This window comes from Gymnoscopelus braueri, assembly GCF_963280865.1.
Source record: "Gymnoscopelus braueri genome assembly, chromosome: 22".
NCBI classification, from domain to species: domain Eukaryota; kingdom Metazoa; phylum Chordata; class Actinopteri; order Myctophiformes; family Myctophidae; genus Gymnoscopelus; species Gymnoscopelus braueri.
The window spans coordinates 21,417,683-21,444,954 of NC_137624.1; the positions used below are offsets into that span (position 1 = coordinate 21,417,683).

At 41.4% G+C, this 27,272-nt stretch overlaps 2 protein-coding genes across 2 annotated transcripts in view; both read right to left on the reverse strand.

The window, feature by feature from the left end:
• The window catches only part of LOC308078664 (ATP synthase subunit e, mitochondrial-like), a 245,969-nt gene that overhangs the window by 177,693 nt on the left and 41,004 nt on the right, over positions 1–27,272 (reverse strand). The gene's annotated exons all lie outside the window — the stretch shown is intronic.
• Positions 22,188–27,272, reverse strand: part of LOC308077866 (fibroblast growth factor 10-like) — a 30,052-nt gene continuing 24,967 nt past the window's right edge. The window contains exon 3 of the mRNA XM_080418837.1: positions 22,188–23,589. Coding sequence (XP_080274963.1) covers positions 23,389–23,589 — 201 coding nt within the window. The 3' untranslated portion in view covers positions 22,188–23,388. The remainder of the gene's footprint in view (positions 23,590–27,272) is intronic.

Consider the following 27,272-nt stretch of genomic DNA (forward strand, 5'->3'; position numbering starts at 1 on the left):
CTTTCTTTGAATACGTCTGGGCCCTCGTTTGGTCTTCTCCTATGCACCTGTCACCTTTGTAGGTGTGCAAAAGACTTGCTTTTTAAAGATTTAAATTCAAACGTAGCAAAAATGGCTTTTGTGTGTCACTGTGTTGTCACTGTGTTAGTGTGTCACTGTAGTATGACAGTGACACACATATATAGCTGCAATGATATACAAAAAAAAAGGGGAAAAAAGCTCAAATATGGAGACAAGAGGCTTCTGCCTGACAGCAACGATATGTTTCTGATTCTGTTCACCAATATACCCTTGTTATTCATCATAGTCAAGAATTTGGTTGAGGCGTTAGCACACGTATATGCCATTTCCTCTTAGGAAATAGAGGATGAAGTACGGGGGATGTTCCAGTATTGTCCAGGCCTCTCCCTCTCCCCCTCTCTCCCTCTCTCCCTCTCCCCGTCTCCCTCTCTCTCTCCCTCTCTCTCCCTCTCTCTCCCTCTCTCCCCCTCTCTCTCTCTCAGACACACATACACCTGTACACACTCCAGCTGAACTGTGTGTAGATAGACCTGAGGAAGAAACAGTATGAGGTAGGTCTGCCTTATCAAAGACACATGGAGGGGAGCATGTCTGTTCCAAACTTTGCCAAGTGTCAGTATATGTGCATGTTTACATGTGTACACATCTGTTTGAGTGGGCATTTTCTGCATGCGTTTGCGTGTGCATGCATACGTGTGTTTATGTGTGTGTGTGTTTATGTGTGTGTGTGTGTGTGTGTGTGTGTGTGCGTGCGTGCGTGCGTGCGTGCGTGCGTGCGTGCGTGCGTGCGTGCGTGCGTGCGTGCGTGCGTGCGTGCGTGCGTGCGCGTGTGTGTGTGTGTGTACCTGTGTCTTTGTCTGTGGTATAAGCATGCGTGTCTGTTGCTAGCCTATGTTTATATGTGTGTGCATGCGTCCACGTGTGTGTCATATTATGGGGCACAGCTAAAGTGCTGTAACCAACTCGGGCCGTCATCGATTCTGACTGGTCCATTTCATGCAAGAAAAACATAACGCCTGCCATATGGATATTATTACTATGTAAAGCAAAGCAAAAGACACTTCATTCTGAATGCAGGTCACACCAACTGGACTCTGCAGGAGAAGATGGAGTGCACACACACATGCACGTGCGCACAAACACGCACACGTACGCGCGCGCGCACACACACACACACACACACACACACACACACACACACACACACACACACACACACACACACACACACACACACACGCTCTAGGATATTGGACAGTAACCAAGGAGAAGTAGAAATAAGGAAATTGAAGGCAATGAGAGTGAGGTGAAAGAGCCTAGAGTCTCTTTCTCCTTGTTTTCTCTCTAAACAAACAGGCCACTGGAGCACAGTGTTTTTAGGAGACCTTTATGAAATAGTCTAACATCCTGCAGTGATGGAAGAAGTACTCACATGTTTTACTTGAGTAAAAGTATCAATTCTGCAATGTAGATATACTCTGTTACAAGTAGAAGTCCCGTATTCAAAATGTACTTGAGTAAAAGAACAAAAGTATCGACATCAAAATATGATATGTGCTCTGCCGTGCCGGTAAGTGAAATCTGACACCGCTAGATTTTTTTCCGCACAGGACATCCGTCGTGCAACGGCGTATAAACGCCCGCCAAGTGCAGCTGTTGTAAACTTGAAAAGCATCTAGATGTTGGAGGTCTCCACTAGACACCACCAGAGTCACAGTGGGTTACAAGTTATCTCCCATCTGGATCTGGAGGTGACTGGAGGGCATAGACAAAGTGTACCAGTCTAAACCACCACTGTCCTCTGAGAGTTTCTATGCTATAGTGATCAAACAGCCGCGTGGTTAGCAGTCCCAGTGCTGCTTGGCATGAGAGACGAGAGACAAAACACACACACACACACACACACAAACACATGCATGCTCACTGCACAAGCCCAAGCACAAGCGAGGAGACACATGGGCACACAGATGCGTCCTGCAACACGGACAACAGGCGTGCACACAACACGCGCACATAGTCTGCGTACAAGGGCTATGAATGACATTGCGGTTGCCTCTCCAAGTCTTGATCTCCCATAACCACTGCTTTCTCCACAGTAAAAAGACAGAGAGGCTGACTGCATTAGATTCGGGCCACAAAGTCTCCAGTGACCTGCGGTTCCTATTAACCAGCCATCACTTTTGACAGTCTAATAAAGCAGAATCTTCTCGGGAAAGACTTTTTTTTCCTTTTGTTTTTCTCTTCTCCTAAGCTGTAGTTTTGAAGTCAGTGTCTGATACTATTGTCTACAGTGTCTAGCAAAATAATGAACAAGAATGTGTCACAGAATGGTTTTGTCTTTTGTTTTATTTGCTTAAGCCATAGTAGTGTTGATGCGTGTATGTGCTGTGTGTGCTGTGTGTGTGTGTGTGTGCTGTGTGTGTGTGTGTGTGTGTGTGTGTGTGTGTGTGTGTGTGTGTGTGTGTGTGTGTGTGTGTGTGTGTGTGTGTGTGTGCATGCATGCATCGCAATAGTTTCCTGCTGTTCATTGATACAATCAATGTGTTTTTAAAAAAATAGCACAATAAAGACATGATAATCTGTTTATGATCACTTTTTCTCAGAGTTTACATAACCAAATGATTTAATAATTAGATTAATCCCCGAGGTAAACATTACATTAGAAATTTCAGTGACTGAAATAAATAAAACTGTGCAGCATTACAAATTATTGTTTATCATCGTGAAAATTCAGTGTAACATTTTCAGGACCATTACTGACAACTTGGCCTAGGAGAAATAATCAATTATAACATGTTACTAGGATTATATCTGAGCTTTGGCATATGATTCTGATTACGTTTTCAAACTGAGTGATTCCATCTTATATGAATTTGGGGGCTGAAAATCAGCTCACAAAATAATTAAATGCAATAAATGCGTTTTGGGCACTCATCATTGCTATTATCTACGCTTGCCCCGTATCATGGCTGGAATTGGGGACATGGGGCCATGAGCTGTTTATTGCTTACATATGGAACCAACATGTGGTTCACATTTGCCAAGAGGGGGGCTCTTAAATAGGTACACTCTGGGTACTCTTACCATTGAGTCATCATCACACAGGCTGTACCGCACTGTCCAAGGTTATTATAATTTGTACCCACTTAAGCCCTGTATACATCGTCGTACAAGTCCGAATAGCAAAAGAAAATCGACCTACAAGCTCACAGCACATCGCATTGCGATGCGTCGTGAACTTGTAGACTGCCAATTTGAGCTGTTTTGTTTTGAAATGATCTGACAATGCTTAGAAAATATATTATATAAAAATTTTTCAACTAAAGCGATTTTCAGGCTATGAGTGTTTTTAATCTATTTTCTCCAAATAGGCTTCAGTAACTTATGACTAATTCAGGATAGAACAACCACTATACTGCTATAATAACTTTTCTTTTTTAGCACAGAATAGTTTTTCATGCTTTGTTTACTTTTTCCCCCCCTTTATATTGTTATCTCCAAATAGGCTTCAGTAACTTTTGACTAATTCAGTAGGCTATAGAACAACCACTATACCACTATACTACTATAATAACTTTTATTTTTCGCACAGAATAGTTTAACATGCTTAGTTAACTTTTTCCCCTTTTCTATTTTTGCTAAGACATTCTGTCTTAGCATTGCAATCTATTTTTCCTTCTGATTTAGCAATATGAGAAAAATAATGCTTTGCTTTTTTTGTGTAAATGTTTAATTTTCAATAACACAAAGCTCCATTCACATGATTTATGGAGCCGTTTTAAATTAACTTTTGTTTTGTTGATTGAAATTTGTTTAAAATTGACTTTACTTGCCATGTTTTGAGAAACATATTTTTTTTGTAAACCATCCAATAGTGATTAAGAATTGATTTAGAAGCCATCTGCATTTCTTTGCTTTTTTTCTTCCCGATGTCTCCATTGAGAAAAGGAAAAGGTTTCATAATTGAGTCAGTTACCATCTCATTCAGGTCTTTATGGTTCAAACCCATTTCTCTCATCAGGAACATTACATCTTAATGATTTTGTAAAAAGTTACATGGGTTAAACTTACAATATAATTGAGCAAACTCACATTCTAGCACACACTCAAATATAAACAAATCCATTTGGGGAAAATGAAATGGCCAAAACATTCTTTCCAAATGATGCACAATCCGATTTGGGCTTTCATAAAGACCCCGTAAGTAAATATTGAACCTCTCCTATAACCACTAGTGTTAATTTTAACTCCTTATTTGACAGTATACTTCAAGGAGAAGTACTCTGGACAAGGTGAATTGTTGCTGGGTAACAATACAAATAAACTATTACATGATGAGGAGGAGATACTGGAAGGTTAAAATAACAAACATGAAAGCAAAGCGCATATCTCCACCAGGCTGGGTTGCCTAGCCAGGGCTGTGTAAGTTGTGGGTTGCAGCCTTCGGGACCAGAGAAAGCTGTAAGGGTAAATGGCACTTGTATGACCTGCGGTGTAACTTTTCGTTTCATTTGTGGCGACCCCTATGGGCAGAAGTGAAAGCTTGCTGTTGGAGGTGTATTAGGCCCCTCAACATGTGATTCCAATTTTGGGTTGATTGGAATTTGCGTTCATGATACATGGCGTTTTTGTATAAGGAACTATAGGTTCGGGCCCACACTTACGTCACACCGCCAATCCAACCTATAAGTCTGAATCATAGTGTCTGTGGCCCTTTTGTGCCCATATATGGAAATCTCTGTATCTGTCTGTCTACCTGTGTCCCTTTTATTTCCATTATGGAGATATCGCTATCTGTCACTCCCTGTCCTTTTTATGCCCATATATGGAGATCCCTGATTCTCATCAGTATATGCCCATAAATTGGCATGTCCATGTATGGGCATATCGGTTGGATCAGCGGTTCTGGACAACTGGATATTTGAACGACTCGACGGCGGGCACCGCACTCCCTTGAGTCCTTGCCGATGCGTGTGTCGAGTTTGGCGTCAGTTGGCCACATATATGCACAAAGGGCAAAGCAGTAGCAGTCAGATCTGTGGCTCTGGACAACCGGACACACCGATCTCCATATATGACTATATGGGCGTATCGGGTTTGTTTATGATTATGTCTGAGTCATAGTGACATGCCTATATATGGGGCGGCAGTGGCTCAGGGGTAGAGTGGCCGGTAGAGCGGCCGGATGGCAACCGCGAGGTTTCCCAATTCAATCCCGGGCTCCCCCAGAGTTAGTGTCGAAGTGTACTTGAGCAAGTGGAAAGCCTAGTGATACTCAGGTGTGCATTGGGCAAACAACCCTGCCTGACGTGTTTGTCACTGTGCTCACACAAGCCTCTACTCGCTCAGAGTTTGCGGGAGTTTGTTGGGGTTTTGGACAAACTAGCTATCAAAAAGTGTGTTTAGAAGAGAATGCAAAATGTCGTAAAATCTTGTTAAGCAGAAAGGGCATGGCCTATTTGGGGAGTTGCATAAGAGATGCAAGGAATCCAGAGAACATTTTATTTTGATTGTACGACGGTTCAAGAACTATAGGCCAAAACGTAAAGTGGTCTGGTATTGCGCCACCATGACACCAATTTGATGCCTTCAAGTGCCTTCCTTTACTGGCAGTACAGTGCACCAAAAATTGGACATCGATCGGTCAGTGGTTTCTGAGATTAGCTGCACACACGCACGCACGCATGCACGCACAAACAGGGACAAAACATGATATTCTCCGCCTCCCAGGCTTTTGGTCTGGTGGAGATACAAATTAGTGACGTTGTTACTCAGCTGCGCTGAAACGGAAAGTGGGCTGCTGAGGCTATCATCGGGGTTTCTCAGGCCTCTGGATTGCTGAGACCCCCTGCAGGCACACGGATGGACGGACGCACTCTCTCACACGCAGTATTCAAGGACACAGTCACCCAAGTGCAAACAGGCATGCACACTTACACACAACCACACCATTACAGGGCCCATCTTCTCCGTGATTACCCATGCAAGGCCCAGAGAACATACGTCTGGCTGAGAAGAAGCAGGCATTGTTTTTCTGCAACAGAGAGCGAGACAAAGAGAGAGTTTAGAGAGGGTTAGAGGAAGAGAGAGCAAGAGAGAGAGAGACAGAGGCGTAGAGAGAGAGAGAGAGAGCGAGCAGGTGATAAAAGGAAATATCATGTCAGGGCCAGATGTCCCTGGCTCTGTGGCTATGTGACGCAACACAGCCCTCAACGGCTGTACAGCTTTCCTCGTCAAAGTACAAGTTCCAGGCTCCATCACGCTGTCTAACCATAAAAAAACTCCCACTCTGTTGCATCCACACAGACCCCACTCAAAGTGAAACCACACATATCACACAGAAACCCCACCGCTAACTCACTCTCAGACCTCCCGCTATTTGTGCAACAACATACAAAACCGTTGCTGTCGGGCAGAAACCTTGTATCTCCATATTTCTTAATTGTATCTTTTTTTTTACGCCCTACTTTGTCGTACAGGAGGGTCGTGCAAAAGTAGCGGAACAAGGCTGTTGAGCTCACAAGGCGACTTGTTGCGATAGCTTGTAGATCTGCTTTTTTTCCCCGCTATTTTGAAAACATTTTGAAAGTGAACGTAAAAGTGGGTTTTATAAATATCGAACCAGTGAAAAGTATCAACAAGAGCTTGTGAATAAATAATAACTATATTGTATCCATTGGAAACCAGGTTATTTTTTTCCGCTTTCCTGAAAAGTAACATACAAGGACAAGGACATACAAGGTTTCCGCCCGGCAGCGACAAAACTCCGTTGTAGACCTCTGCTCAGCCACAAACTCACTACTTCCACACAGTGAGCGAGGAGCATGACTAGCCTAGCAAGCCCAACCACTTGCACTATACGCAGCCAGATCAGTCAATCATCGATCAGTCACACCCGCATCAATCATCAAATTCAACTCCCCAAGCTTCCAGTGATTCGACAGACTGCATGGTTAGGCAAATAATGTAGCGTTTGTTCCAACAACGAGGCGGAGGCGGTGGTGTGTGTGTAACTGAGCTAAATCAACAATCTAATCCAAATTTCAACAACAGATAACGTCCCCCAGTGAGAACAAAACCCATTTATTCATTGCCGAGTTTAATATGCCAGCTACATCAAAGCAGCTTCCCAGACTCTTGCACTTGGGAGACCTGGTGAGGAACAGCCCGACACCCGTAGCCACCCGTGCTGTGCAGCCACTCACAACCACACACAGTCCATCTGTAGCAGTGTTGATTTTGACAGCAAATTTTGATTTAGTTTTAGTCATAGTGTTTTGAATAGCATTCTGTTTAGTTTTAGTTTTAGTCAACTAAAATAATGTTTTGGCGGGCCGTGATGGCATCAAAATGATGTTCACTTAGCTGCATGCCGGAAATAGCCGCAGCGCGACACGTTGTGAGCTTGTAGATCGGCATATTTTCGGTCTGTGACACCCGCACGCACACATGATGACTTGTCTTAGTTCTACTGGATCTCTTCACTACTAGTCCCTCACAAGCATTATAGTCTAGTTTTTATTTGTTTACGAAATTGTAAGTATATTTAGTCATATTTTCAGTCATCATAGCTTAGTTTTTATTTAGTTTTTATTTAGTTTTCGTAAGTGAAAAAAGGTGGTCAACAGACATTTTTCGTCAGTTTTAGTCGACAAAATCAACAATGAGCTGTCGGTACAACATGCAAAGACACACATGTACAACACACAAACGCACGCATGCGCATGCACCCACATGCATACACACTCTCCCTTGATGTGCAGTGCACATCCAAGAACAATCTTGCAACTCAACTTACTGTAATGCCACACACACAGTTACTTACACAATTGTTTGTACAATGGTGTGCTATGCCACAGTAAATACTTCCTTAAGGCTTATACACACGCACACACACACACGCAACACACACACACTCCGGACTCAGGCCAAGCTCAGCCACTGACCTCCTATGGCAGTGATTTTCAAGATCATGGCCCACTTAAAGATCTTGTTAAGTGGTCAGATGGGTGGGCCGCGTACATTTTCAGAGCATGTTTATTTGTTATCCATGGTGTTCCAGCTTAGATCAATGGAACTAAACACGATTACACAATTGCCAATACTTGCCAATTATTTGGGGGCCCACTTGCAATATCCTCACGGCCCACAAGTGGGCCCCGGCCCACAGGTTGAGAAACACTGTTCTAGATTATGTAGGATCATGATTCTGGTGGCTACATTTACATTTTTAGGTTCAGGATTCAGGAAATCCAAAAGGTGCTATTTAAAAATATTTACAAAATATCAATGGCACAGATTTGGGTCATCATACTTGATTTTGTGTGGGGGGGGGAGCATTTTAATATTCGTTTTTCCGCTATTTTGACTTCTAGGATCATGATTCCAGTGGTTAATCTAACATGTTCAGGAAATCCAATGGTGCTAATTAAAATTCAGGTTTCTAATTAGAAATCAGTGCAGCTGATCAATAGCACATATTTAGGTCACAATCTAGAATTATTTATATGAATATGTGAAGAGACAAAGACAGGAGTGTACACATCTCCATATAATAGAAAATATGAGATATATTCCATTCTACTGTAGAAAACTGGCTATGCCTAACATTAAAGTGAATCGGTTAAGTTTCAAACTACCGTACCAAGTAAAAACTGGTTATTGTTGCTGTCGGGTGGAAACCTTATGTACAAAGTGCAGTTACTTCTCAGAAAATGGAAAAAAAATCCTGTTTCAATGGATCCAATAGAGCACCGAAGTCCTGACGTCACTCGTTCATCCCCAGGTTTGCGGAAGTAATTTCTCTATGTAGAATAACATTGGGTCATCTTAGAATCGTCTCATATAAGAATTGTGGTCCAAAAATAAACACCGCGTGTCGGCGTTATTGTCAGGGAGGAGGTTCTGTATAGTTTATGATAGTCAGTCACTTATATTTGATACAGTCTGTTTCTGGCGAAAATGTAACTAATTTGGCGGAAGTAACATTAGCGTTTTCTCACCGTCAGTTGATGCTTCATATCCATAAGAGTCAACCCGCCGTGGTCATTTGTTTATTTTTGGAACACAGTTCTTATTTGACGCGATATTAAATACGTCTATGGGATTCAGAACGGGGGTGGAAAACTGCGAACCAGGTAGACAAACAAAGGATGTGTAAATGACGTCAGACTTCGGCGGTCTATTAAGTTATTTAGTCACAAGCTTGTTAATACTTTTTGTTCGTTCAACATTTATAAAACCCACCGACAGACCTGACCACTTTCAGAATCATTTCATTTCCCCACAAATAGCAAAAACAAGCTGCACCTGTAGCAATAGCAAGAACACAAACTGTAGACCAGTCTATATACGTCATCCTCACTATCGTCATTGCTGTCACTAGCAAAAGTATCTTGACAGTCTTCATCATTTTGGCAGTCAGCACTACACTGACATAACTCTCCGTACAGGGTTAAGCTCCACTGATCTGCATGAACATCTACAGTATGTGAAGAACAGTCTGCTTTACAGTGACATCAGACCATCTCAATGATTGCCTCTGGTGCTGGGAGGGACTCAGTTGTAACTGGTTTCAGCTGGCAATCCTCGTCCTTGTAGTAGCCATTGTTGAGTGGGTCAAGGAACTCCTGCTGAGCAACGTGTGCCAGACTCCACGCTCTGGCCTGGATATGGGCTCTTGGGACATGATGCTTGAGAGCACCAAGTGTGGGTGGAAGCTTGTCCCCTTCTGCCACGTGTTTGCAGAATAGATGCCATCTCAGTTCAGGGATGTTTAAATGACCATCAATGATATCATTGGCAGGTTTCTGACCTGTCCACAGTCCATCTCTGAGACACAGAGCAAGTAGATAGAAATGGTGCCATCTTACAATTAATGAGCACTAGTGATGAGGATCAATTATATGAAGATACTGTTGAAAATGGCCGCAGTGCACCTTTAAGTGGTTAATGATTACTCAATACATTTGGAGTACTTGTGTTCTTAAATTTGATTCTCTTTACGCTACTCATGCAGTTCAGTTGTTATGCTTCCCTGGGGTCCTCATAGAACATTTCTGATATAAAAGGCTAATGCATCATTTATGCTCGATAGCCAATCTACAAGCTCACAACGCGCCGCACCTGTGACGCGTTGACAAAGTATATAAACAAAGTATGAATCAGGCTTACGTCTAACCTGCACCACAGGTATGATAAACATGTATCAAAATGTATTCAGACTGGACAACCATCTCAACAACCAGCGGACCACACGTCACACTCCCTCGTTCTGGGTAAAGTTACACTGAAGAATCTGTTAAATGTGTTAGTTTAACACTGAGAGTGTAAACACAGATTTAAATTAACTATTTTTGCTGTGTTAAGATGAAGCAAAACACCCTTCAAGTGTCATAGAAAGAGAACTCCCAGTCAGTTTTTATTGGCACGACATTGCTCTGAAGGAATACATCTGCGGCTCTGAATAAATGTAATTTTATTATGTGGACTGCTATTAGAAGGTCAGATCATGCTGGCAGTGGACACGATTTAGATATTTCAGTACTGTATGTAATATACTTTAGAGTAAGTATAGCTTTGAATTTGTTTGTAGTCTGCAGTGAACTCTTGTGCAACCTTCCCCAGGCCAAAAATAGCCTGTCTACAAGCTCACAAGTTATTTCCGGCACGTAGCGTATATACACACACACACACACACTGGTAAAATTGTATTATCCTGACCTGTGGAAGTCGATGCAAGCGGTTACAAAACCATTGATCGTGCAATATGATTCTGATATGTACTTGAGGAAATCTCATATCTCATGTCATTTACAGGTTTTTACAGATACATTCAGAAGAAGAAAAAATCTTGAACAGTCTAGACCAGCGATTCCCGAATCCAGATCCAGTATCTGTTCTTCAAAAGCTTGAAAAAAACGTAACAAGATCGATTGATTGATCGATAATTAGAATAATCATGCATGCGGCCCACCCATCTGACCACTCACGGCAGCCGGATGTCCAGTTGTCAGATGGGTGGGCCGCGAACACTTTTAGACATTTTCAAGTGGGCCCTGATCCAGAAAAGGTTGGGATCCGCTGGTCTGGACATATTATACTAAAAAGCTCTCCAGCTGTGGTGGACTGGTGGATGGAATCTTTCTAGACCTTGTCTGAGCACCATGCCAGTGTGTGGGGTGCTTGAAGATGGAATGATACGTTTCAGCACTTCTGCTTCCAGCTTTACATCGGGGGTGAAACTCGGCAGAATTAAAAGGGAGGGCCTTTGTGGGGGAAGTAATACCCTTATTTTGATCCATTCGATGACAGATGTTTCTATGTGAGAGCCCGTACCAATCAATAGCAGATGGTAAAGGTATTCTCTATCATAACAGCTTTCAGTGCATTATATAAAAATCTATACCATGCAGTGTAAACACTACATTTAACTAAACCTCGGGCCTCCATTGTATTTTTATTCACTTGTTTTCAGCAAAGGCCTTCTAATGAAACACAAATATCTGGCTGGTATCCATTTTGCCTTCAAATTAAACCGATATGATTTTCGCCCCTTGCTTCCACAATATGAAGGAAAACATTCAATTCACTGCAGTTTGAGAATCAGGCTGAGAAATGTCGCAGGCGCCAAATCATGTCCATGCTGTTCTTTTGCCCTACAGCCCAGACTGGCAATGCTGGTTAAATAAACCTTAGCATCTCTGTTCTGGGGGCGAACATTTGGCGAAATTAAACAATATACAAACTTGTAGATCGGCTATTTTGGCGAAGAGATTTGGTGTAGAGGGAAAAAGGAGGAGACCAAGTATAGACCCCTGGGGGGCCCTGGTCTATATGTATATATGGTTTAAGTGGTTCATGTAAGTAGTGGAGCTAATATATAAAAAACTAATTGTAATTATCCGGTTAATGTTTTTTGATTGTGCGTGGGGATTATTACTGGAGCAGCAGTAGCTTTCAGTCATTGGTTGGAGAGCATCACTTTGGGATGTTGAAGTCTATTTAAAACAACTTAAAGGGATATTTCACTTTCAAAAAAACTTTTGGTCATTTTATCGTCTACTCAGGCTTTTGTGAGCCCCCCAGACCGTTTTTAAGTTGCTTGATTCAATATTTAGATATTTGATAATCATTTTATCAGACACGCCCCCTTCCTATACAAACCCATTATAACTTCAAACTCCATTTTTAACATGTTAGATTCATCAAAAACACCCGTCCTTGGTTCTGCTGACTCACCCTGCCCTCCTAATATGTGAGGGGGCCGTGTTTTTTCGATTACTTTTTTCCTTTATTTTATTTAATTTTTTTAATGTATTTAATTTTTTTCATTTTCCAAAAGAAATATTAAAAATTTATGAAAAAAGTCAGCGGTCACGGCCCCCTCACGTATTAGGAGGGCAGGGTGAGTCACCAGAACCAAGGACGGGTGTTTTTTGACGAATCTAACATGTTAAAAATGGAGTTTGAAGTTATAATGGGTTTGTATAGGAAGGGGGCGTATCTGATAAAATGAATATCAAACATCTAAATACTGAATCAAGCAACTTAAAAACTGTCTGGGGGGCTCACAAAAGAGTAGACGATAAAATGACCAAAAGTTTTTTTGAAAGTGAAATATCCCTTAAGCACTAAAACCCTATTTTATACTTGCAAAAATCTGTAAGCTCACAACACATTGCATCGCAATGCACTGTGAGCTTGTGCTATTTTTGAAAAAATATAATATTATGTTTTAGAAACATCTTGACAATATTTCATGTCCAATAAAGGGACGGCAGGTTGAAAGTTGCCAATGGATATTTTGGATCCCTGACATGAAAATGATTGAGAACCAGCGTCCTAGACCATACTGTATGAATTATGATACTCTTGCTCTCTTACTCACTATTGACTCACCCCCTATTATGTACTCACTGTACTGTGTGTTTCAGCAGGGTTACATACTGTAGTTGGGTCATTCGAAGTATCACCGAACTGATAGCAAGTTAGGGCAGGGTAATTAACCAAAATGTATTGAAAACGACTTTTTCTTTTTTTTTATCATGTAGGTTAATCAAATAAACGAAAAGCAAGATTTAAAAAAATATATATAATTTGTTTTTATTTCTTATATAGCAACAATTCGACATGAAAAAGGTCTAGTAGATTTTAATAAGCGACTATCGATTAATCTGATTAACCACTTCTTGTATTATACTTCATGGTACAATGGTGGCGTGCAAAAATAGCGAAAATATACGCTCTACAACCTCACAACGCTTTACATCGCGACACATTAAGCTTGTAGATCTGCTATTTTCATGTTTTTTTAATCTCTCATTAATCGTAATCGAGGCAAAGGTTTTTAATAATCGTGATCTTGATTTGAAGTCGTATCGCCCAGCCCTATAGCAAGTGCTATAAAGGGATGCAAAATGGTCAAATAAATGCTACAACAGTACACCCAGTGAAAACAATCAAAGTGTTACTCTTATAATGATAACACGATGACATAATTATATTACGATGAGCTATCCATGGTTCTGAAAGTGCTGTTCATTGTCATTTTGTGGTGTAACTAAACTAACTAACTAACTAAAACTAATGTTTTTTCTTAAAATGTGTGTTAAATAGCTCTATATTATTATAGAAATAATTGCTATAGAGTGTTTGTTCAGTAACAGAGGTCTATCCGTCTCTCTCTAGCTATTTAGTAAACAGAAAATATAAATTTTCATGCCGAGATAACAATTCTATTCAATCAGGAAAGAGAACTACAGGACACAGGATAAACAAGAGGAATTGGAATTGATTAAACAAAAAATGTGCAGACAAAATGCGCAAACGCAGAGATTTCGTGAATTAACATAGAAGGATATGTGAAAAAGAAATAGTGGTGATAGGCCCAGCTGTTTGCAAAAGTAACCCTGGACACTCAGAAACACAAGCCATACGCACAGACACTATACACAGACAAACTCTCTTCTTTACGGCTTGCTTGCTCCGAGGAGCCACACCATAAAAATACAATGTTGTTCAGCAGAATAGTATATAGTTTTACTAGATGCAGGCACCCAATAAATTAGCTTGTATTTGATGGTGTGTCAGGCCCTAATGCCCTGCATGTTGACTCTGCTGTCAGGCAGCCAGTGATCAAGGCCTAATAGAAGCTTTCTACTGACATACAGGCACACATGCCAGATCCTGGGTCTATCACGCCAGCAAAGTTACAGGGGATACAGCCAACAATAACAATAAATAGATTTTCATTTAGACTGCAGGCATATTTCTCTGGAGAGCAAGTGGGCAAAGCAGGGGTGAAACCTTATTTATATTTAGTTGCGTGCCGGTGTCGCGCACCGAAAATATCAGATCTACAAGCTCACAACACCTGGAACTGTGACTCCCCTCTCCTTGGGTGTGGAGGAGAGGAGAGGAGAGGACTGACAGTGTACAAGCATAGGTCTGGCTCTGGCTCTGGAAAATGTTCCGTAAGTTTATCACAACCTTGACTATACAATATCACCATGAGAGATATATTTACGTTGTAGTATTCATCTTCTTCATACTATAGCCTACACAGGATGAAACACAGACTTCTTAAATGACCTGGACTCACGCCGACACGACAGTGTCAAATATTTGAAATGAACAATTTCTAGGAAAGCACATCCTACCTTTATCACTCAACATGCACTAACTTTATCTTGTTTCAAATTTTCTCTTTGTCCCTCCTACTCAAGAAGGCCGGATTTATATGTCGTCGTAAGACAGACCTGTCACATGCCGAAGATAGCAGATCTACAATCTCACAACGCTTCGTATCACACATCACGACAGCTTGTAGATCAGCCATTTTCGGCACGCGGCACGGCAATACGGCGAAGTATAAATCAAGCATAACTCTCCTCACTCTTTCCGAATCGATAAACAGAGGCCGTACCTCAGTGCGGGCCAAGGCAAATGTTTGAGCCACCTGTTGCAGGAAACCCGAAGCCCTCAGGAGATGGTAGGATGGAGGCTGGAGCTATAGGGCGGTGCTCCAGCTCCTGCTCGCTTCTGGACCAGAACGAGAGAGAGGGTGGAGAAGTGTGTGTGTGTGCGTGTGTGTGTGTGTGTGTGTGTGTGTGTGTGTGTGTGTGTGTGTGTGTGTGTGTGTGTGTGTGTGTGTGTGTGTGTGTGTGTGTAAAGTGGACGGAGGTGAGGGTTAAGTGATGTTGTCTGTAGTAGCAAGATCCTTAGCATCATTACATTACTGTATATTGAGAATTTAGACAGACATCGCCTATACATTGTCTCTTTATAGTCTATTTATTTATTGTATTTATACATAATCAATGTATAGTCTGTACTGACGTACGTTGGTGTATACATAATCAAGCCTATAGTCTATATTCGTTGCATTTGATATAGTCTCTATAGAGCGTGCCAAAAATCCTGAAGGGGGCGTCAACAAGTGTCTTTTGGTAGCGGCGGACATCTTTGAGGGGTAAAAACCAGGTTGACTTAACATTGCCCAATGCTACACCCCCCCCCCCGTGGTGACAACACGTTGGCACGCTCTATAATCAACTATAGACTAGTACTGTATAATATACAGTATAGTGGATACAGTGTATAGTACTTTTATAGACTATATAATCTATACATAGTCAATTTATAGACTATTGACTATAGTCTTTATATTATGACTATATATAATCTACTTTATATTTATAGACGACTACATGAGATACAAAAGGATTATATAGACTATACTTAGCCTGGTAAACCATCCTGATCGCGTGAATTCACATTATCATAATGTGAATTAATGTGACCAGGATGGTTTACCAGGCTACAGTATACGCTCTTTATAGGCAAAATGTCAAGGTGAGAGAGGAGTAGACCCAAATGCAAGACGACTGAGGCCAAACACAAGAGTTTTTATAATGAAGTTTCACCAAAACTTATACAGTCCATAAACTAAGGTTCTCCAGAAACAGGACAGGTCAAACATAAGGTCACTCACACACATATACTCACAATGACTTAGAATGATGAACTTACAGAGATCTGTATAAGCAGGGGAGTTTGAATGGACACAGGGACTAACTGGACACAGGTGACTCAACTGACAATCAAAACAGGGATAGGCTAGGCTAACACACAAACAGGGATGACTATACACAGGTGAACACAATGGATAATTAATGCAGGATAGGTGAAATAAGATGGGCAACAGCTTCTAGGGCAGACAGGAAGCACAAGGACATACTACAAAATAAGACATAGCACCTGGGGAAGAACAGACTACAGAACTGCAAGACACATTAAATACAGAAACAAAGCTACAGAAATGAACATGACTAAACACCTAAACCTACAGGAAACAAGAACAGAAGACCAAAGTCCAATGGCTGAGGAGTGGGCCATGATGCAAAATATACTGGACCGTAGACAATGGTTATTTTACAGACTGTATATTATGTACATTATAGACTAAATATACTCCATTTATAGACTCTATATATATATATAATGTAGTCCACATACTTTTAAATGTTTAATACTGCTAGCAAGTAATTAGCCTGGTCAACCATCCCTGTCACGTGAATTCACATTATCATGTGTCGATACATGATATGTGAATTCATGCGACCGGCATGGTTTACCAGGCTAGCAAGTACGTTTCTGTTTTAGAAACATTGCCTTAGAGATTTCCTATTTTACTGTCTTTTTAAAGATACATGTAAATGTGTGTCTTTACACCAATCAAATTTGAATGTTGAATTCAGTTCTCACAATGATTTATGTCAGAAGACATTAACATTCCTCTTACATTTGTTATACCCATTCAACCTCAACTTCAAATTATCCCAAGACAATGAATAGTATGGGACTGTCTGGAACGTATTAGTGTGAAAACAATACACCCTGACTTGTACTTCAGAGAGACCCTGGCCATCCCAGCCACGGACTGTGTCAGACGCTGCCGCGTGGCAAGTGGCTCCGTAGCCACAAGACCACTGGCAGTGGGCTGCTAAATCGCTACTTCTCCCGGACAATCAGGCTTATGACCAAACAGACCAGGGAAAAACGTAACAAACGGCAGTAACGTTAACCGCCCCACTTGCCTGTGTTGAGCGCAGCTCAGAGGAAGCCTATGTGTTTAACACACACCCACCACGCACGTCGCACACTGGCACATGCACTTTGAATTTCTAAATGTGCACCAAATGTGGAGATACATGTAGGTCTATAGATATGTATTCACACATTCTGTGCAGTGGGTTGGCATTTAGTTTAGTAGCATTTAGTTTATTGTTCTGGGCCATTGGTTATTATTATTATTGCTGTGTTGTTTTATCGATGCTGTGAGGCTGTGTTGTTGAGGAACCTATAAAACCAAAGAATTATACTCTGTACCTGTACACAAGATGTAAAAGCCAGCACACAACTAAGTATACAACACAGGATTAAGAACAAGATTAAGAATATTACAGCGTGGATGAAAAATGTTTTTCTTTTTAATGAGAGCTGCTGTGGAGGAGATAAGTGGGGCGAAAAGGCAAAGCAGCAGAGGCAGAGGCAGACTGAGGGACGGGGGGAAAGGACCTGGTTCTCTGATGTACCACACTCTCACCTCTTGGGTTCCAGGAACTCCCTTGGTCTGCTTCCAATGATGCACCCCCCAAAGTCCCCTCCAGCCTCTCCCTCACACCCCCACCTCTGCAAACACCCCCCCCCCCCTGTTCACCCTCCCCCATCCCCCTTCTCTCACAACTTCTCTGGCAACTTTTCTAATCAACCCCATCACCCCATCTTTCCCTCACACACTCACCCCTACAACCCTCGCAAACCCACTCCTTTCCCTCCACTCCACCTCTGCAAACATATCCCCTCCTCCCCATTTCTCTCTCTCCCTCTCCTCTATCTCTTTCTCTCTCTCTCTCACTCTCTCTCTCTCTCTCACTCTCTCTCTCTCTCTCCCCAGGAAGTAAAATATTCACAGCTGCTGCTGCGGTCAGGTCGTGCGGCCACAAGTCTCTCTGAGCAAACAGAGGAGCTGTGAACGTGTGAAGCCGATGGTGTACGTTTCATTTGAGGTCCGACACAGGTCCGATAGATCCTGATGTAGTCAAAACAGAAACCGCATACTGAGCCTCACCACATGCCTCAACAAACCAAACACTAACCAAACATACCCAAGCACAACACACACACACACACACACACACACACACACACACACACACACACACACACACACACACACACACACACACACACACACACACACACACACAAATGACATCGGCAAACACGGTTTTGAGAAACATGTTAGAGGTAATACAGAAATGGGAGAAATGGTGCGTCGCTCAACGCAGCTGAACAGCCCCACTCAGATGTCATTGACTTGATAATGAGTGTTTAACATCTGTCTTAAATAAATGGGTCTGCTTTTTAAGTCTGGTCTTGTTATGCATAATGGCTGACGGCTAGACCGCATTCACTTACATTCAAGTTGCCATAAATTCAGTTTTTCCGAGAGATCTATATATACATTTTGAAAGGAGACTTGTTTCTGACTTGCACAAAATGAGCAAATAAACAAGTCTGTCTCTGCATGCTTTCGAAGCCCTCTGCCATTTTTATTCCAACGTTCCGTGTTCTAATAATGGCACAAATAGTGAAGCTTACATTATGTAGATCTGTCAAGTTGTACGACCAAATAATAAAGACATCTTGGCTGAGGAATGCCAGCCCTTGAACTTTACGAGGAGGGGGGGGGGGGATCAGTGTCTTGAACACATTTCAGAGTAATTGTACTTGATATGTCGTTTACAGAACACCCAAGTAATCATATAAACAAAGAGCTGGATGCCCTGGGCGGATGAAAGGAAATTTGAATCTCCCTTCGATGCATCATACTTACTCACGTTTTGACATGACTGTTAGACATGGAGGATTCCTGAGCACAACGGAGCATCCAGGACCTTTTTTGTAATAAACACAGTCTGGTGGATTCCATCATACTCACAGTTAAGCTCACTGTGTGTGTCTGCACATAATGCAGAACTGCATAGTCTGGAATGTACATATGTCAGAGTGTGTGTGTGGGTGTGTGTGTGTGTGTGTGTGTGTGTGTGTGTGTGTGTGTGTGTGTGTGTGTGTGTGTGTGTGTGTGTGTGTGTGTGTGTGTGTGTGTGTGTGTGTGTGTGTGTGTGTGTGTGTGTGAACTTTGCGCTTGGTCTGATCTCACTAATTGCTGGAATGGATGTAAGATTAGAGTAGAAGTAGAAGTTTGCAGTGAGAGAGAGGGAGAGAGGAAAGTGAAAACAATACAATAGGACTGAAGAGCTTGAGAGAGAGAGAGAGAGAGAGAGAGAGAGAGAGAGAGAGAGAGAGAGAGAGAGAGAGAGAGAGAGAGAGAGAGAGAGAGAGAGAAGAGAGAGAAAACATCTACAACTAGAACAAGACACACAGAGGGGGTGGGGTATAAAGAAAGCATGACATCATAGTTAATTAGAATCAGGTGATAAACAGGGGAGTGATATTTACGTTACGCCATATGCCCTCCTCCATGTGTCTGTCTGTCTCTGGGGCACAGCAACAGGTTTCAGACAAGCCAGGTCAAGGAGGAGGCTGGTCCCAGCTGCTAGACCACACTGCGTGTGTGTGCGTGTTACTGTGTGTGTGTGTATGTGTGTGTGTGTGTGTGTGTGTGTGTGTGTGTGTGTGTGTGTGTGTGTGTGTGTGTGTGTGTGTGTGTGTGTGTGTGTGTGTGTGTGTGTGTGTGTGTGTGTGTGTGTGTGTGTGTGTGTGTGTGTTTGCACGCACACGTGTGCGTGTGTGTCCATGTACGTGCGCACAAATATGTGTGCACGCACGCGCACATGTGTGTACTTGTATTACTATATGTAAGAACCAAATGCCCCCACAAGTAGACTATAGGATTTGGGAAATCAGCTATATCCTCACAAGAAAAATCTTTGTTTTATGGTAAAACAAAATAAAATAAATGATTAGATTGATTTTAAAAGGATTTCATTGTTTACGGTAATGAGTAGTCCATTAATTTATGCCAGGTGCGTCCAGTGCACGGAAGTGTTGATCAAATATTAATCAATATTCTGTTACTGCATTGTTTATATTCCGCGCCACAAATGTTTTCAAAAAACATTATTGAGTGTACTGTTTAGCTCTAAGTTACATTGTGTGTTTGTTTACATGGCTGTCATGTTGGATACAGCACAAATCAAGCAACACAAATTGATATGAGCCAGCTAGGTGAGAGCGGTCTGTTGAGTTCAGTAGTCATAATTGAAACATAACACTGAAAATCAAGCATTCAACCAAGCCGTTTAATAATAAATATATACAATTAGGCTTACTATTAGGAGAAGATTCAGGTTGAGGTTAGGGATAGGAAGGATTTGGCATTCATAGAGGTTGAGGTTGGAGTTATATGCCCAATTTATACTTAGTTGTATATGTCAGTATTGCACACTGAAAAGAGCAGACAGTTGTTGTTTTTAAGGCAAAACTAAAACTAAAAGTGTCATTCATAAAATGGCTTCATCCTAAAATGCTGATGTCCTCACAAATATAGTAATACAAACGTGCGTGCGTGCGTGCGTGCGTGCATGCGTGCGTGCGTGTGTGTGAGAGGGGCCATAGGTAAAACCCCTCATGTCTTTGTTGTTCTGACATAAAAAAGACAGTGTTTATCCTCTAGGAAGCCATGTGTACATGTTAAAGCAGAGGTGGTGCACTAACATCGGTGCTGTCGAGCAGAAACCTTGTATCTCCATACCTTAACGTTTAATTATTTTTTTTGTAAATGAATGCCCTAATTCATACTACAGTGTCACACAAAAGTAACAAAAATAACAGATCTACAAGCTCAAAACTTTTTGAGCTTGTACAGTATCAGCTATTTTTGTGATTTTTGCATTTGAATCATGGAAAGTAACAGTTTTGGACATATGAGGTTTCCACCCGACAGTGACGATATGAAAGAGCCTTGGTTTATCCATCAGCTAGTCTACTCTGCAGGGCTCCAAAGCCTCTCGTCCAAAGCCTGATTTAACCATTTAAAACCCTAGACTTGGTTGACCGGAGTCCAAGCTCACAATGTGTCACGTGTGCTGCGAAGGTTTTCCTCACAATACAGATGCTGGGGTTTAAATGGTTAAGGGCTGTTGGTGCCAAGCACGATGACTATAACTATAAAGATATAGTTTTAAAAATCAACTCAAGTGGATGGCAAAGTTCACACCACAACCATAATAAAGAATGTTATAATGGTTTAAAAAGGTTACACAGTATAGTGTCCCATTCAACATCTATTGTTGGGATAATTTACCCATCAATGTCCATAGAGAATGATATAAGGAATTGATAATTGGTGTCCACTTTGAGACCATAACTTCATTTATTTATTATTAATCATACATTAGTTCAAGATTTGCTAAATTGACATCCAAAATATCTAGAGAATAAGTATGCCAACTATGACTATAGATTTAATGCAGTATTTATTTTAGAAATATTTTACTGTAATCCAGTTATGTGCTATATTATTAAATTTGTTATGGTAATATTATTATAGAACATGGACTAACAGTCCATCTGAAGCTATTTAATAAAGTCCTTCTTAGAATGTACTGTATACAATATAGTGTGTTTGGAGCTTGCCACAACCAATCTAAATTCAATGTAGTTTCCGAAACAGCGGCGAAAACGGCAGTTAACGAACCTAAACCCACTACTTGGATTCAATCCTGATACCGTTCCAATATGAGGGACCTAAAGCCTTGCAGTTGTTGTTTTTTATCAATGAATTGTTTCCAGTTTCAGCAGTGAAGGCTGTTTGATTCTCACCAGTCTCCAGTTGAGTGTTTGTACTGAATCAGTGGTTGTCAAATTTTTTATGTCATAGACCCCAAATTAATATGCATTTGTCCGTGGATATATATATATATTTTTTTGGCTCTACGAGCTTACAACGGATCACAATGTGACGCGTTGCGAGTTTGTAGATTGGCTACTTTTAATGTGGCTGAAAATAACACGACAAGATAAATAGAAGACAAGTCTGAACAAATTAAAGAGAAATATATTTATTTTATTCATGTTTAAATGATAGATTAGTATTCAAAAAAGAAAAGCATAAATGTTTAAAAAAGAATTTGTCCTTTCCATGTTTTTGTTCTTTTCTTTTGTTAAATATTACATAAAATAAATAATCTTTTAAAGCAGTCAGGTGAAAGGAATGAAGGAGACAAAACCAATGCAGTGACTGTTTCATGTTAATAATATGTGTTGTTTATGTGATGGTGCTAGCTTGACTAAATCTTTCTGTTTCTGACTCATTTTGCAGTGTTTCAAATCTGCTAATCCTTTCTCCTGTTCTTCCCTTGTCGTTTTTTTTCCTGGTCCCTTCACCTCCTTTTCTTCACCTCCTTTTATACCCAGCCACACCTTTCTCCCTTAAGCCTGAGTTATACTTTGTCATATGACTGTGTTACACGTCAAAAATAGCCAATTTAGCGCTGAAATGCTGCTATTTTCGGCGCACGACAACATCGTTTGACAAAGGATAAATCAGGCTTTACTATTTTGGCTCCTCTTTTATCCTTATCTTCCTTCTTTTGCCTTTCCCCCCTCAAGCCTGATTTATCCTTCGTTACACGACCATGTCACTTGGTGAAAAAATCCATTACTTTGGCCGTATGACAAAGCATAAATTTGCTCTCCTCTTAGTCTCTCCCCAGTCAAGTGCTTCTGGTGGTAAATGTAGTTATGGAGTAATTCACGTGGACACAAATCCAAAATCTGTTCCATCTCAGTTCCTCATACGAGTTAGTACAGCATAAATAACCCATAGGAGTTAGTATTGTATAAATAACTGCATCCATGCAGATCACACACATTTACACATATAAGACAAACTATACCCGCCCTCAAGGTCATCAGGGTCCCATTATCCATTCCCTTTCTGTTTCCAACTGTTTCATCCAGGTATAAAATAAAAGTTTGGCACAGAAAAAGCTGTTTTTTTCTCTCTTTCTCTCCATATTTTCATCTGTGCCCATGTACATTATAATTTAACACAAGAAACAAAACATGCCTTGTCCTGTTGGTATCATTTCTGTCAGTTCTTTTAACATAGAGCCTCTCTTTAAAAATAGAAATGTCTTTAGCAGAACAGAAACCGTTTGCTTCCTCTGTAGTGATAAGTTCCTGTCTAGAAGTTCTGTTTCTTTCCTCCTCAGTGCAGCAAATCCTCCTCATATACAGATCTGATTAAATTAGCCACCACTCCAGCCCACTCTTACTCCAAAATAACATCCAACCCTCCAGTTCACCGAGCCACGCGGTAGAGAAACTGTCCAATCACCGTGGCTGAACCACAATGGGCAGAAAGTGAGTAGCGGTATTTTTCCTGCGTGTCTTCTTCCCATTTTTTGGTTTGCCATTGGCGTTGAGTCCAACAAACATGGGTTTCTTCCTGTTGCGGTTTTCAGCTGAAGCATACGTGTTGTACTTGTTCTCCTCGATGCGCTCAATCAAGCGGCAGTCCGGACCAAAGTCTTTCTGGAGAAAAAGAAAAAAATAAATAGTATAAGTGGATGTAATCTGAGTTCCCAGAAGTTCTCAGAGTGGATGAAACTCAGCCATTTATAAGTCGAGTTCGACATAATTTGGTAGATGTGTGCAACTGATTGGCAGATTTTTTTATGTATTAGACGTAGAGTTTGGGTGTCAACGTTTAGCTGTGTGCAGCTGATAGTCCGTATGAGTTCATTTTCAAAATCATTTTCCTTGTATTTTGTCAAGTTGTCTGCTGAGACTGCCCACCTATCACTTTCCTTGACACTTGAATTAGACTATTCTACACATGGTAGAATAGTCTACCTACCACCTTCCTTGACACTCGAGCTAGAACTTGACACTCTCAGTATAGGGAACGAGAGAAGAGTAGAGAGACCAACATTATGTAAAAGTTGAACTGTTTTTCTTGAATAGAACAGACATAAGGATATGATCAGACATCATGCTATTGTCAAGGGACAGCTGCGCTCACCAGTAGAAGAACATGCAGTAAATGGATTACATTTTAGAGCCACTGATCGGACTTCTACTAAGCCTCACTGCAGAATAGGGGTTAATTTATACTCCGTTGCAAGTGCCATGACACGGTTTTCAGCTGAACGAATTATTATTTAGTCAGGAACACTCACATCATAGATAATATTTAACAATTCATTGCAAGAAATGGAATACAGTTATACTTGGCGTTGATGGCTCCGCTCTTAAGAGCCTGAATTAGCCAAGCAGTATGCTAAGCTAAATCGGGGAACACGACGCGGAAACCCCCCATGGATTGAGTGGGCCCAAAGCAAGACAATGCAAAACATTTATTTGAGGCATGGGGTGGAGGCAAACTGGCAAAGCTTTGCCAGCAGCACCGTGTGTGGCAGCTGAATAGCAGAGATCCAGTGTAGGAGCCATATTTATATGGACCGCCTTGTTTTGAGAATGAGCTGGTGTGTAGAAAAGCATGGCCGATTAGAAACAATTACTCAGTCAGCAGTCTGACAGCTGATTACAGCTGAGGGCGAGTATGACGCCCGTGTCCTGCATGAACTAACACAATGCTTCATTTCTTTCTTTTTTGTATGACCCTTTTTCCTCCAATTTAGACGTTACTAATTTATCTGGCTCACATGCCAGTGAGGAACCCCCACCGGGAGGACATACGTAGTGCCTCCGTCCTACGCCTCCCGTTCCAACGTTCCCCACTGACAGGTGCCGGCCCAGTACATGCGGCGACAAAGATCACCCTCCTCGCCAGGCTTCCCTCCCCCTAACACAGCCTATTGCGTTCGTATAGACGCTCGGCCAAACCGGATGCACCATGGGGTATCCCCACAAAAAAACATTTTGTCGAAAATCTGTTATCTGTTCATTGAGCAACACAACCGTAAAAATGTGGTTGGAGAGCTCCACTTCTCAAATCCTCTTCCAATCAGTGACACTGACTCCTCTTTGATTTATCTTCTCACCGCTGGTACTACAGTAGGCCATAAAGCCTGATTTAATGCAGAGGACAATTTCCCCACGTTTGATTGAGGATGCACAAACTGTTGTACTATTTTTAGCTAAATCAAAGCCAACGCTAAAAATGCAACACTAAATGCAAGCTTTTTAAAGAACGATAGCGGTGGTCTACCATTTTTAGCCCATTGACTATGACTCATGACTATGACTCCACTATGACTTGACATTACTGCTGACCATTTTCCAAAGTATATTGTGGTTTGTTTGATTTCTGAGGAAGCCATTGTATTCAGTTGATTTCAGTAGGCCCTATGGCATGACAATCAGGCACATGAGAAACTAGCTTGGGATAGGGAATCGATTACGAAAGTTACTTCATCGTTGTGTTTTAATGGGTTTTAAAGCACAGATTTACTTGAAAAGTCTAACCAAACATTTTCCCTGGGGAAATGAATGATTTACAATCTAAATTCAAACATCGGTGACTTATTGACTCGTGCGTAATAATTTATGGCCAAGTTGGCCAACAGTGACTCAGTTATTCAAGTAAGTTTGGTAAATGTAAACAAACTAGAGGTTCGGGCCCTCACATCTAGATCTAGTAGCCAACAATATAGGCTATATGCTATTATTACAATTATTGTGGTCAATACATATTCTATGACAATGCAATGCAACAACAGAGGACGGCACAGAAGAACACCACGCACAGAAGAACATCTTCTGTGGTCGGTGACGGTGACAAAATCTCTCTGTGTGTCTGTCTGTCTGACACACAAACACACACACACTGGCTGACTGGCCGCGCACGTGAATATTTTGTTCCGCGGTGGGCATAAAAAAAGGTTTAGCGAGGCGACAGACACACACACACACACACACACTCAACACACTTGAAGTCCACATGAGGAATTTGTTAAAAGCACACAGCGCGTGTCGTGTGTTACAACGCATTTGGTTACCTATTGAATTGTGTTTATGTCGTTGCGACAACATTTTCTTACTATACCAGGACCTGGATAAGTGTCAATATATAACAAAACAAACTGTGCTTAATATATTTAGAAAAATATAACAACAAACTAAATGTTATTATGCTCTAAGGTATGTACATGTCAACTAAGTTTTATGCTCTGGGGTCTTAATCAAAGTCATTAACAGGAATAATGGCTAATATTGTTTATATTTATGTATGATATCTATGGCTAAAGCTGTGAATAGACAATGACATCATGTACTGACTGACGCCCTTTTAAATTTAAATGTTTGCATTAAAACCGTTAAATCCTATAATACTTCATTGACCAGTCTGCTCCCCCTCCCCCCCCCCCCCCCACCACCTCAAATCTCTTCGCCTTCACAGAATGTTCACGCCAGAATAGGGATGCTAGGATGCATGTGGTTAATGGAAGAAGTGAAAAGGGGAGCAAAAGAGCTAGGATGAGATATGATGTCTAATTAGTTTGAGTTTGAAACCAACTAGATCATTGTGACAAAACCCGACCATTGTGACACGATGACTGTGGTTTACATTACCCCGCTGACCACCCACAGGTCAATGAGGAGAAAAATGATCTGAGAGAATAGCATTTGTCAGTTTACTGGAAGATCCACTGGTGCTCCGGGCCATCATCACTTAACCAGTCAGTTAACCAAATACAGTGGATACTCACAACCAAGAATGTACCTTCCGCAAAACACACATACGTACACACGCACATGCACGTACGTGTGGATACACACACGTACGTGTGTGCGTACCCGCACACACGCACACGCACACACACACACACACACACACACACACACACACACACACACACACACACACACACACACACACACACACACTCTCTCTCTTTCTCTCTTCTCTTTCTCACTCTCCCAGGCCACAGCTGTTCAAATTGGTTCCAGAAGTGAAACTGAATGTTCCCAAAGCAAAATGAGCATAGTTTGTAGACACTGTGCAGCCGTTTACTGTAACTAACATTGGTCACAATAATTTATACTCCGTCGTACAACAGAGTTGCGTGCTGACAATCCACAAGCTCGCAAAGCGTCGTATTGCGACACGTTTTGAGCTTGTAGATCTGCTATTTCTGGCACGAAACTCCATCGTATGACAAAGCATGCAGGCAGTGCAGCAGTGAGTGCCTGTTGCCCCTCAATTAAAGTGGTGTGAATAATGATGAATAAACAACGCTTCGACTGAAATA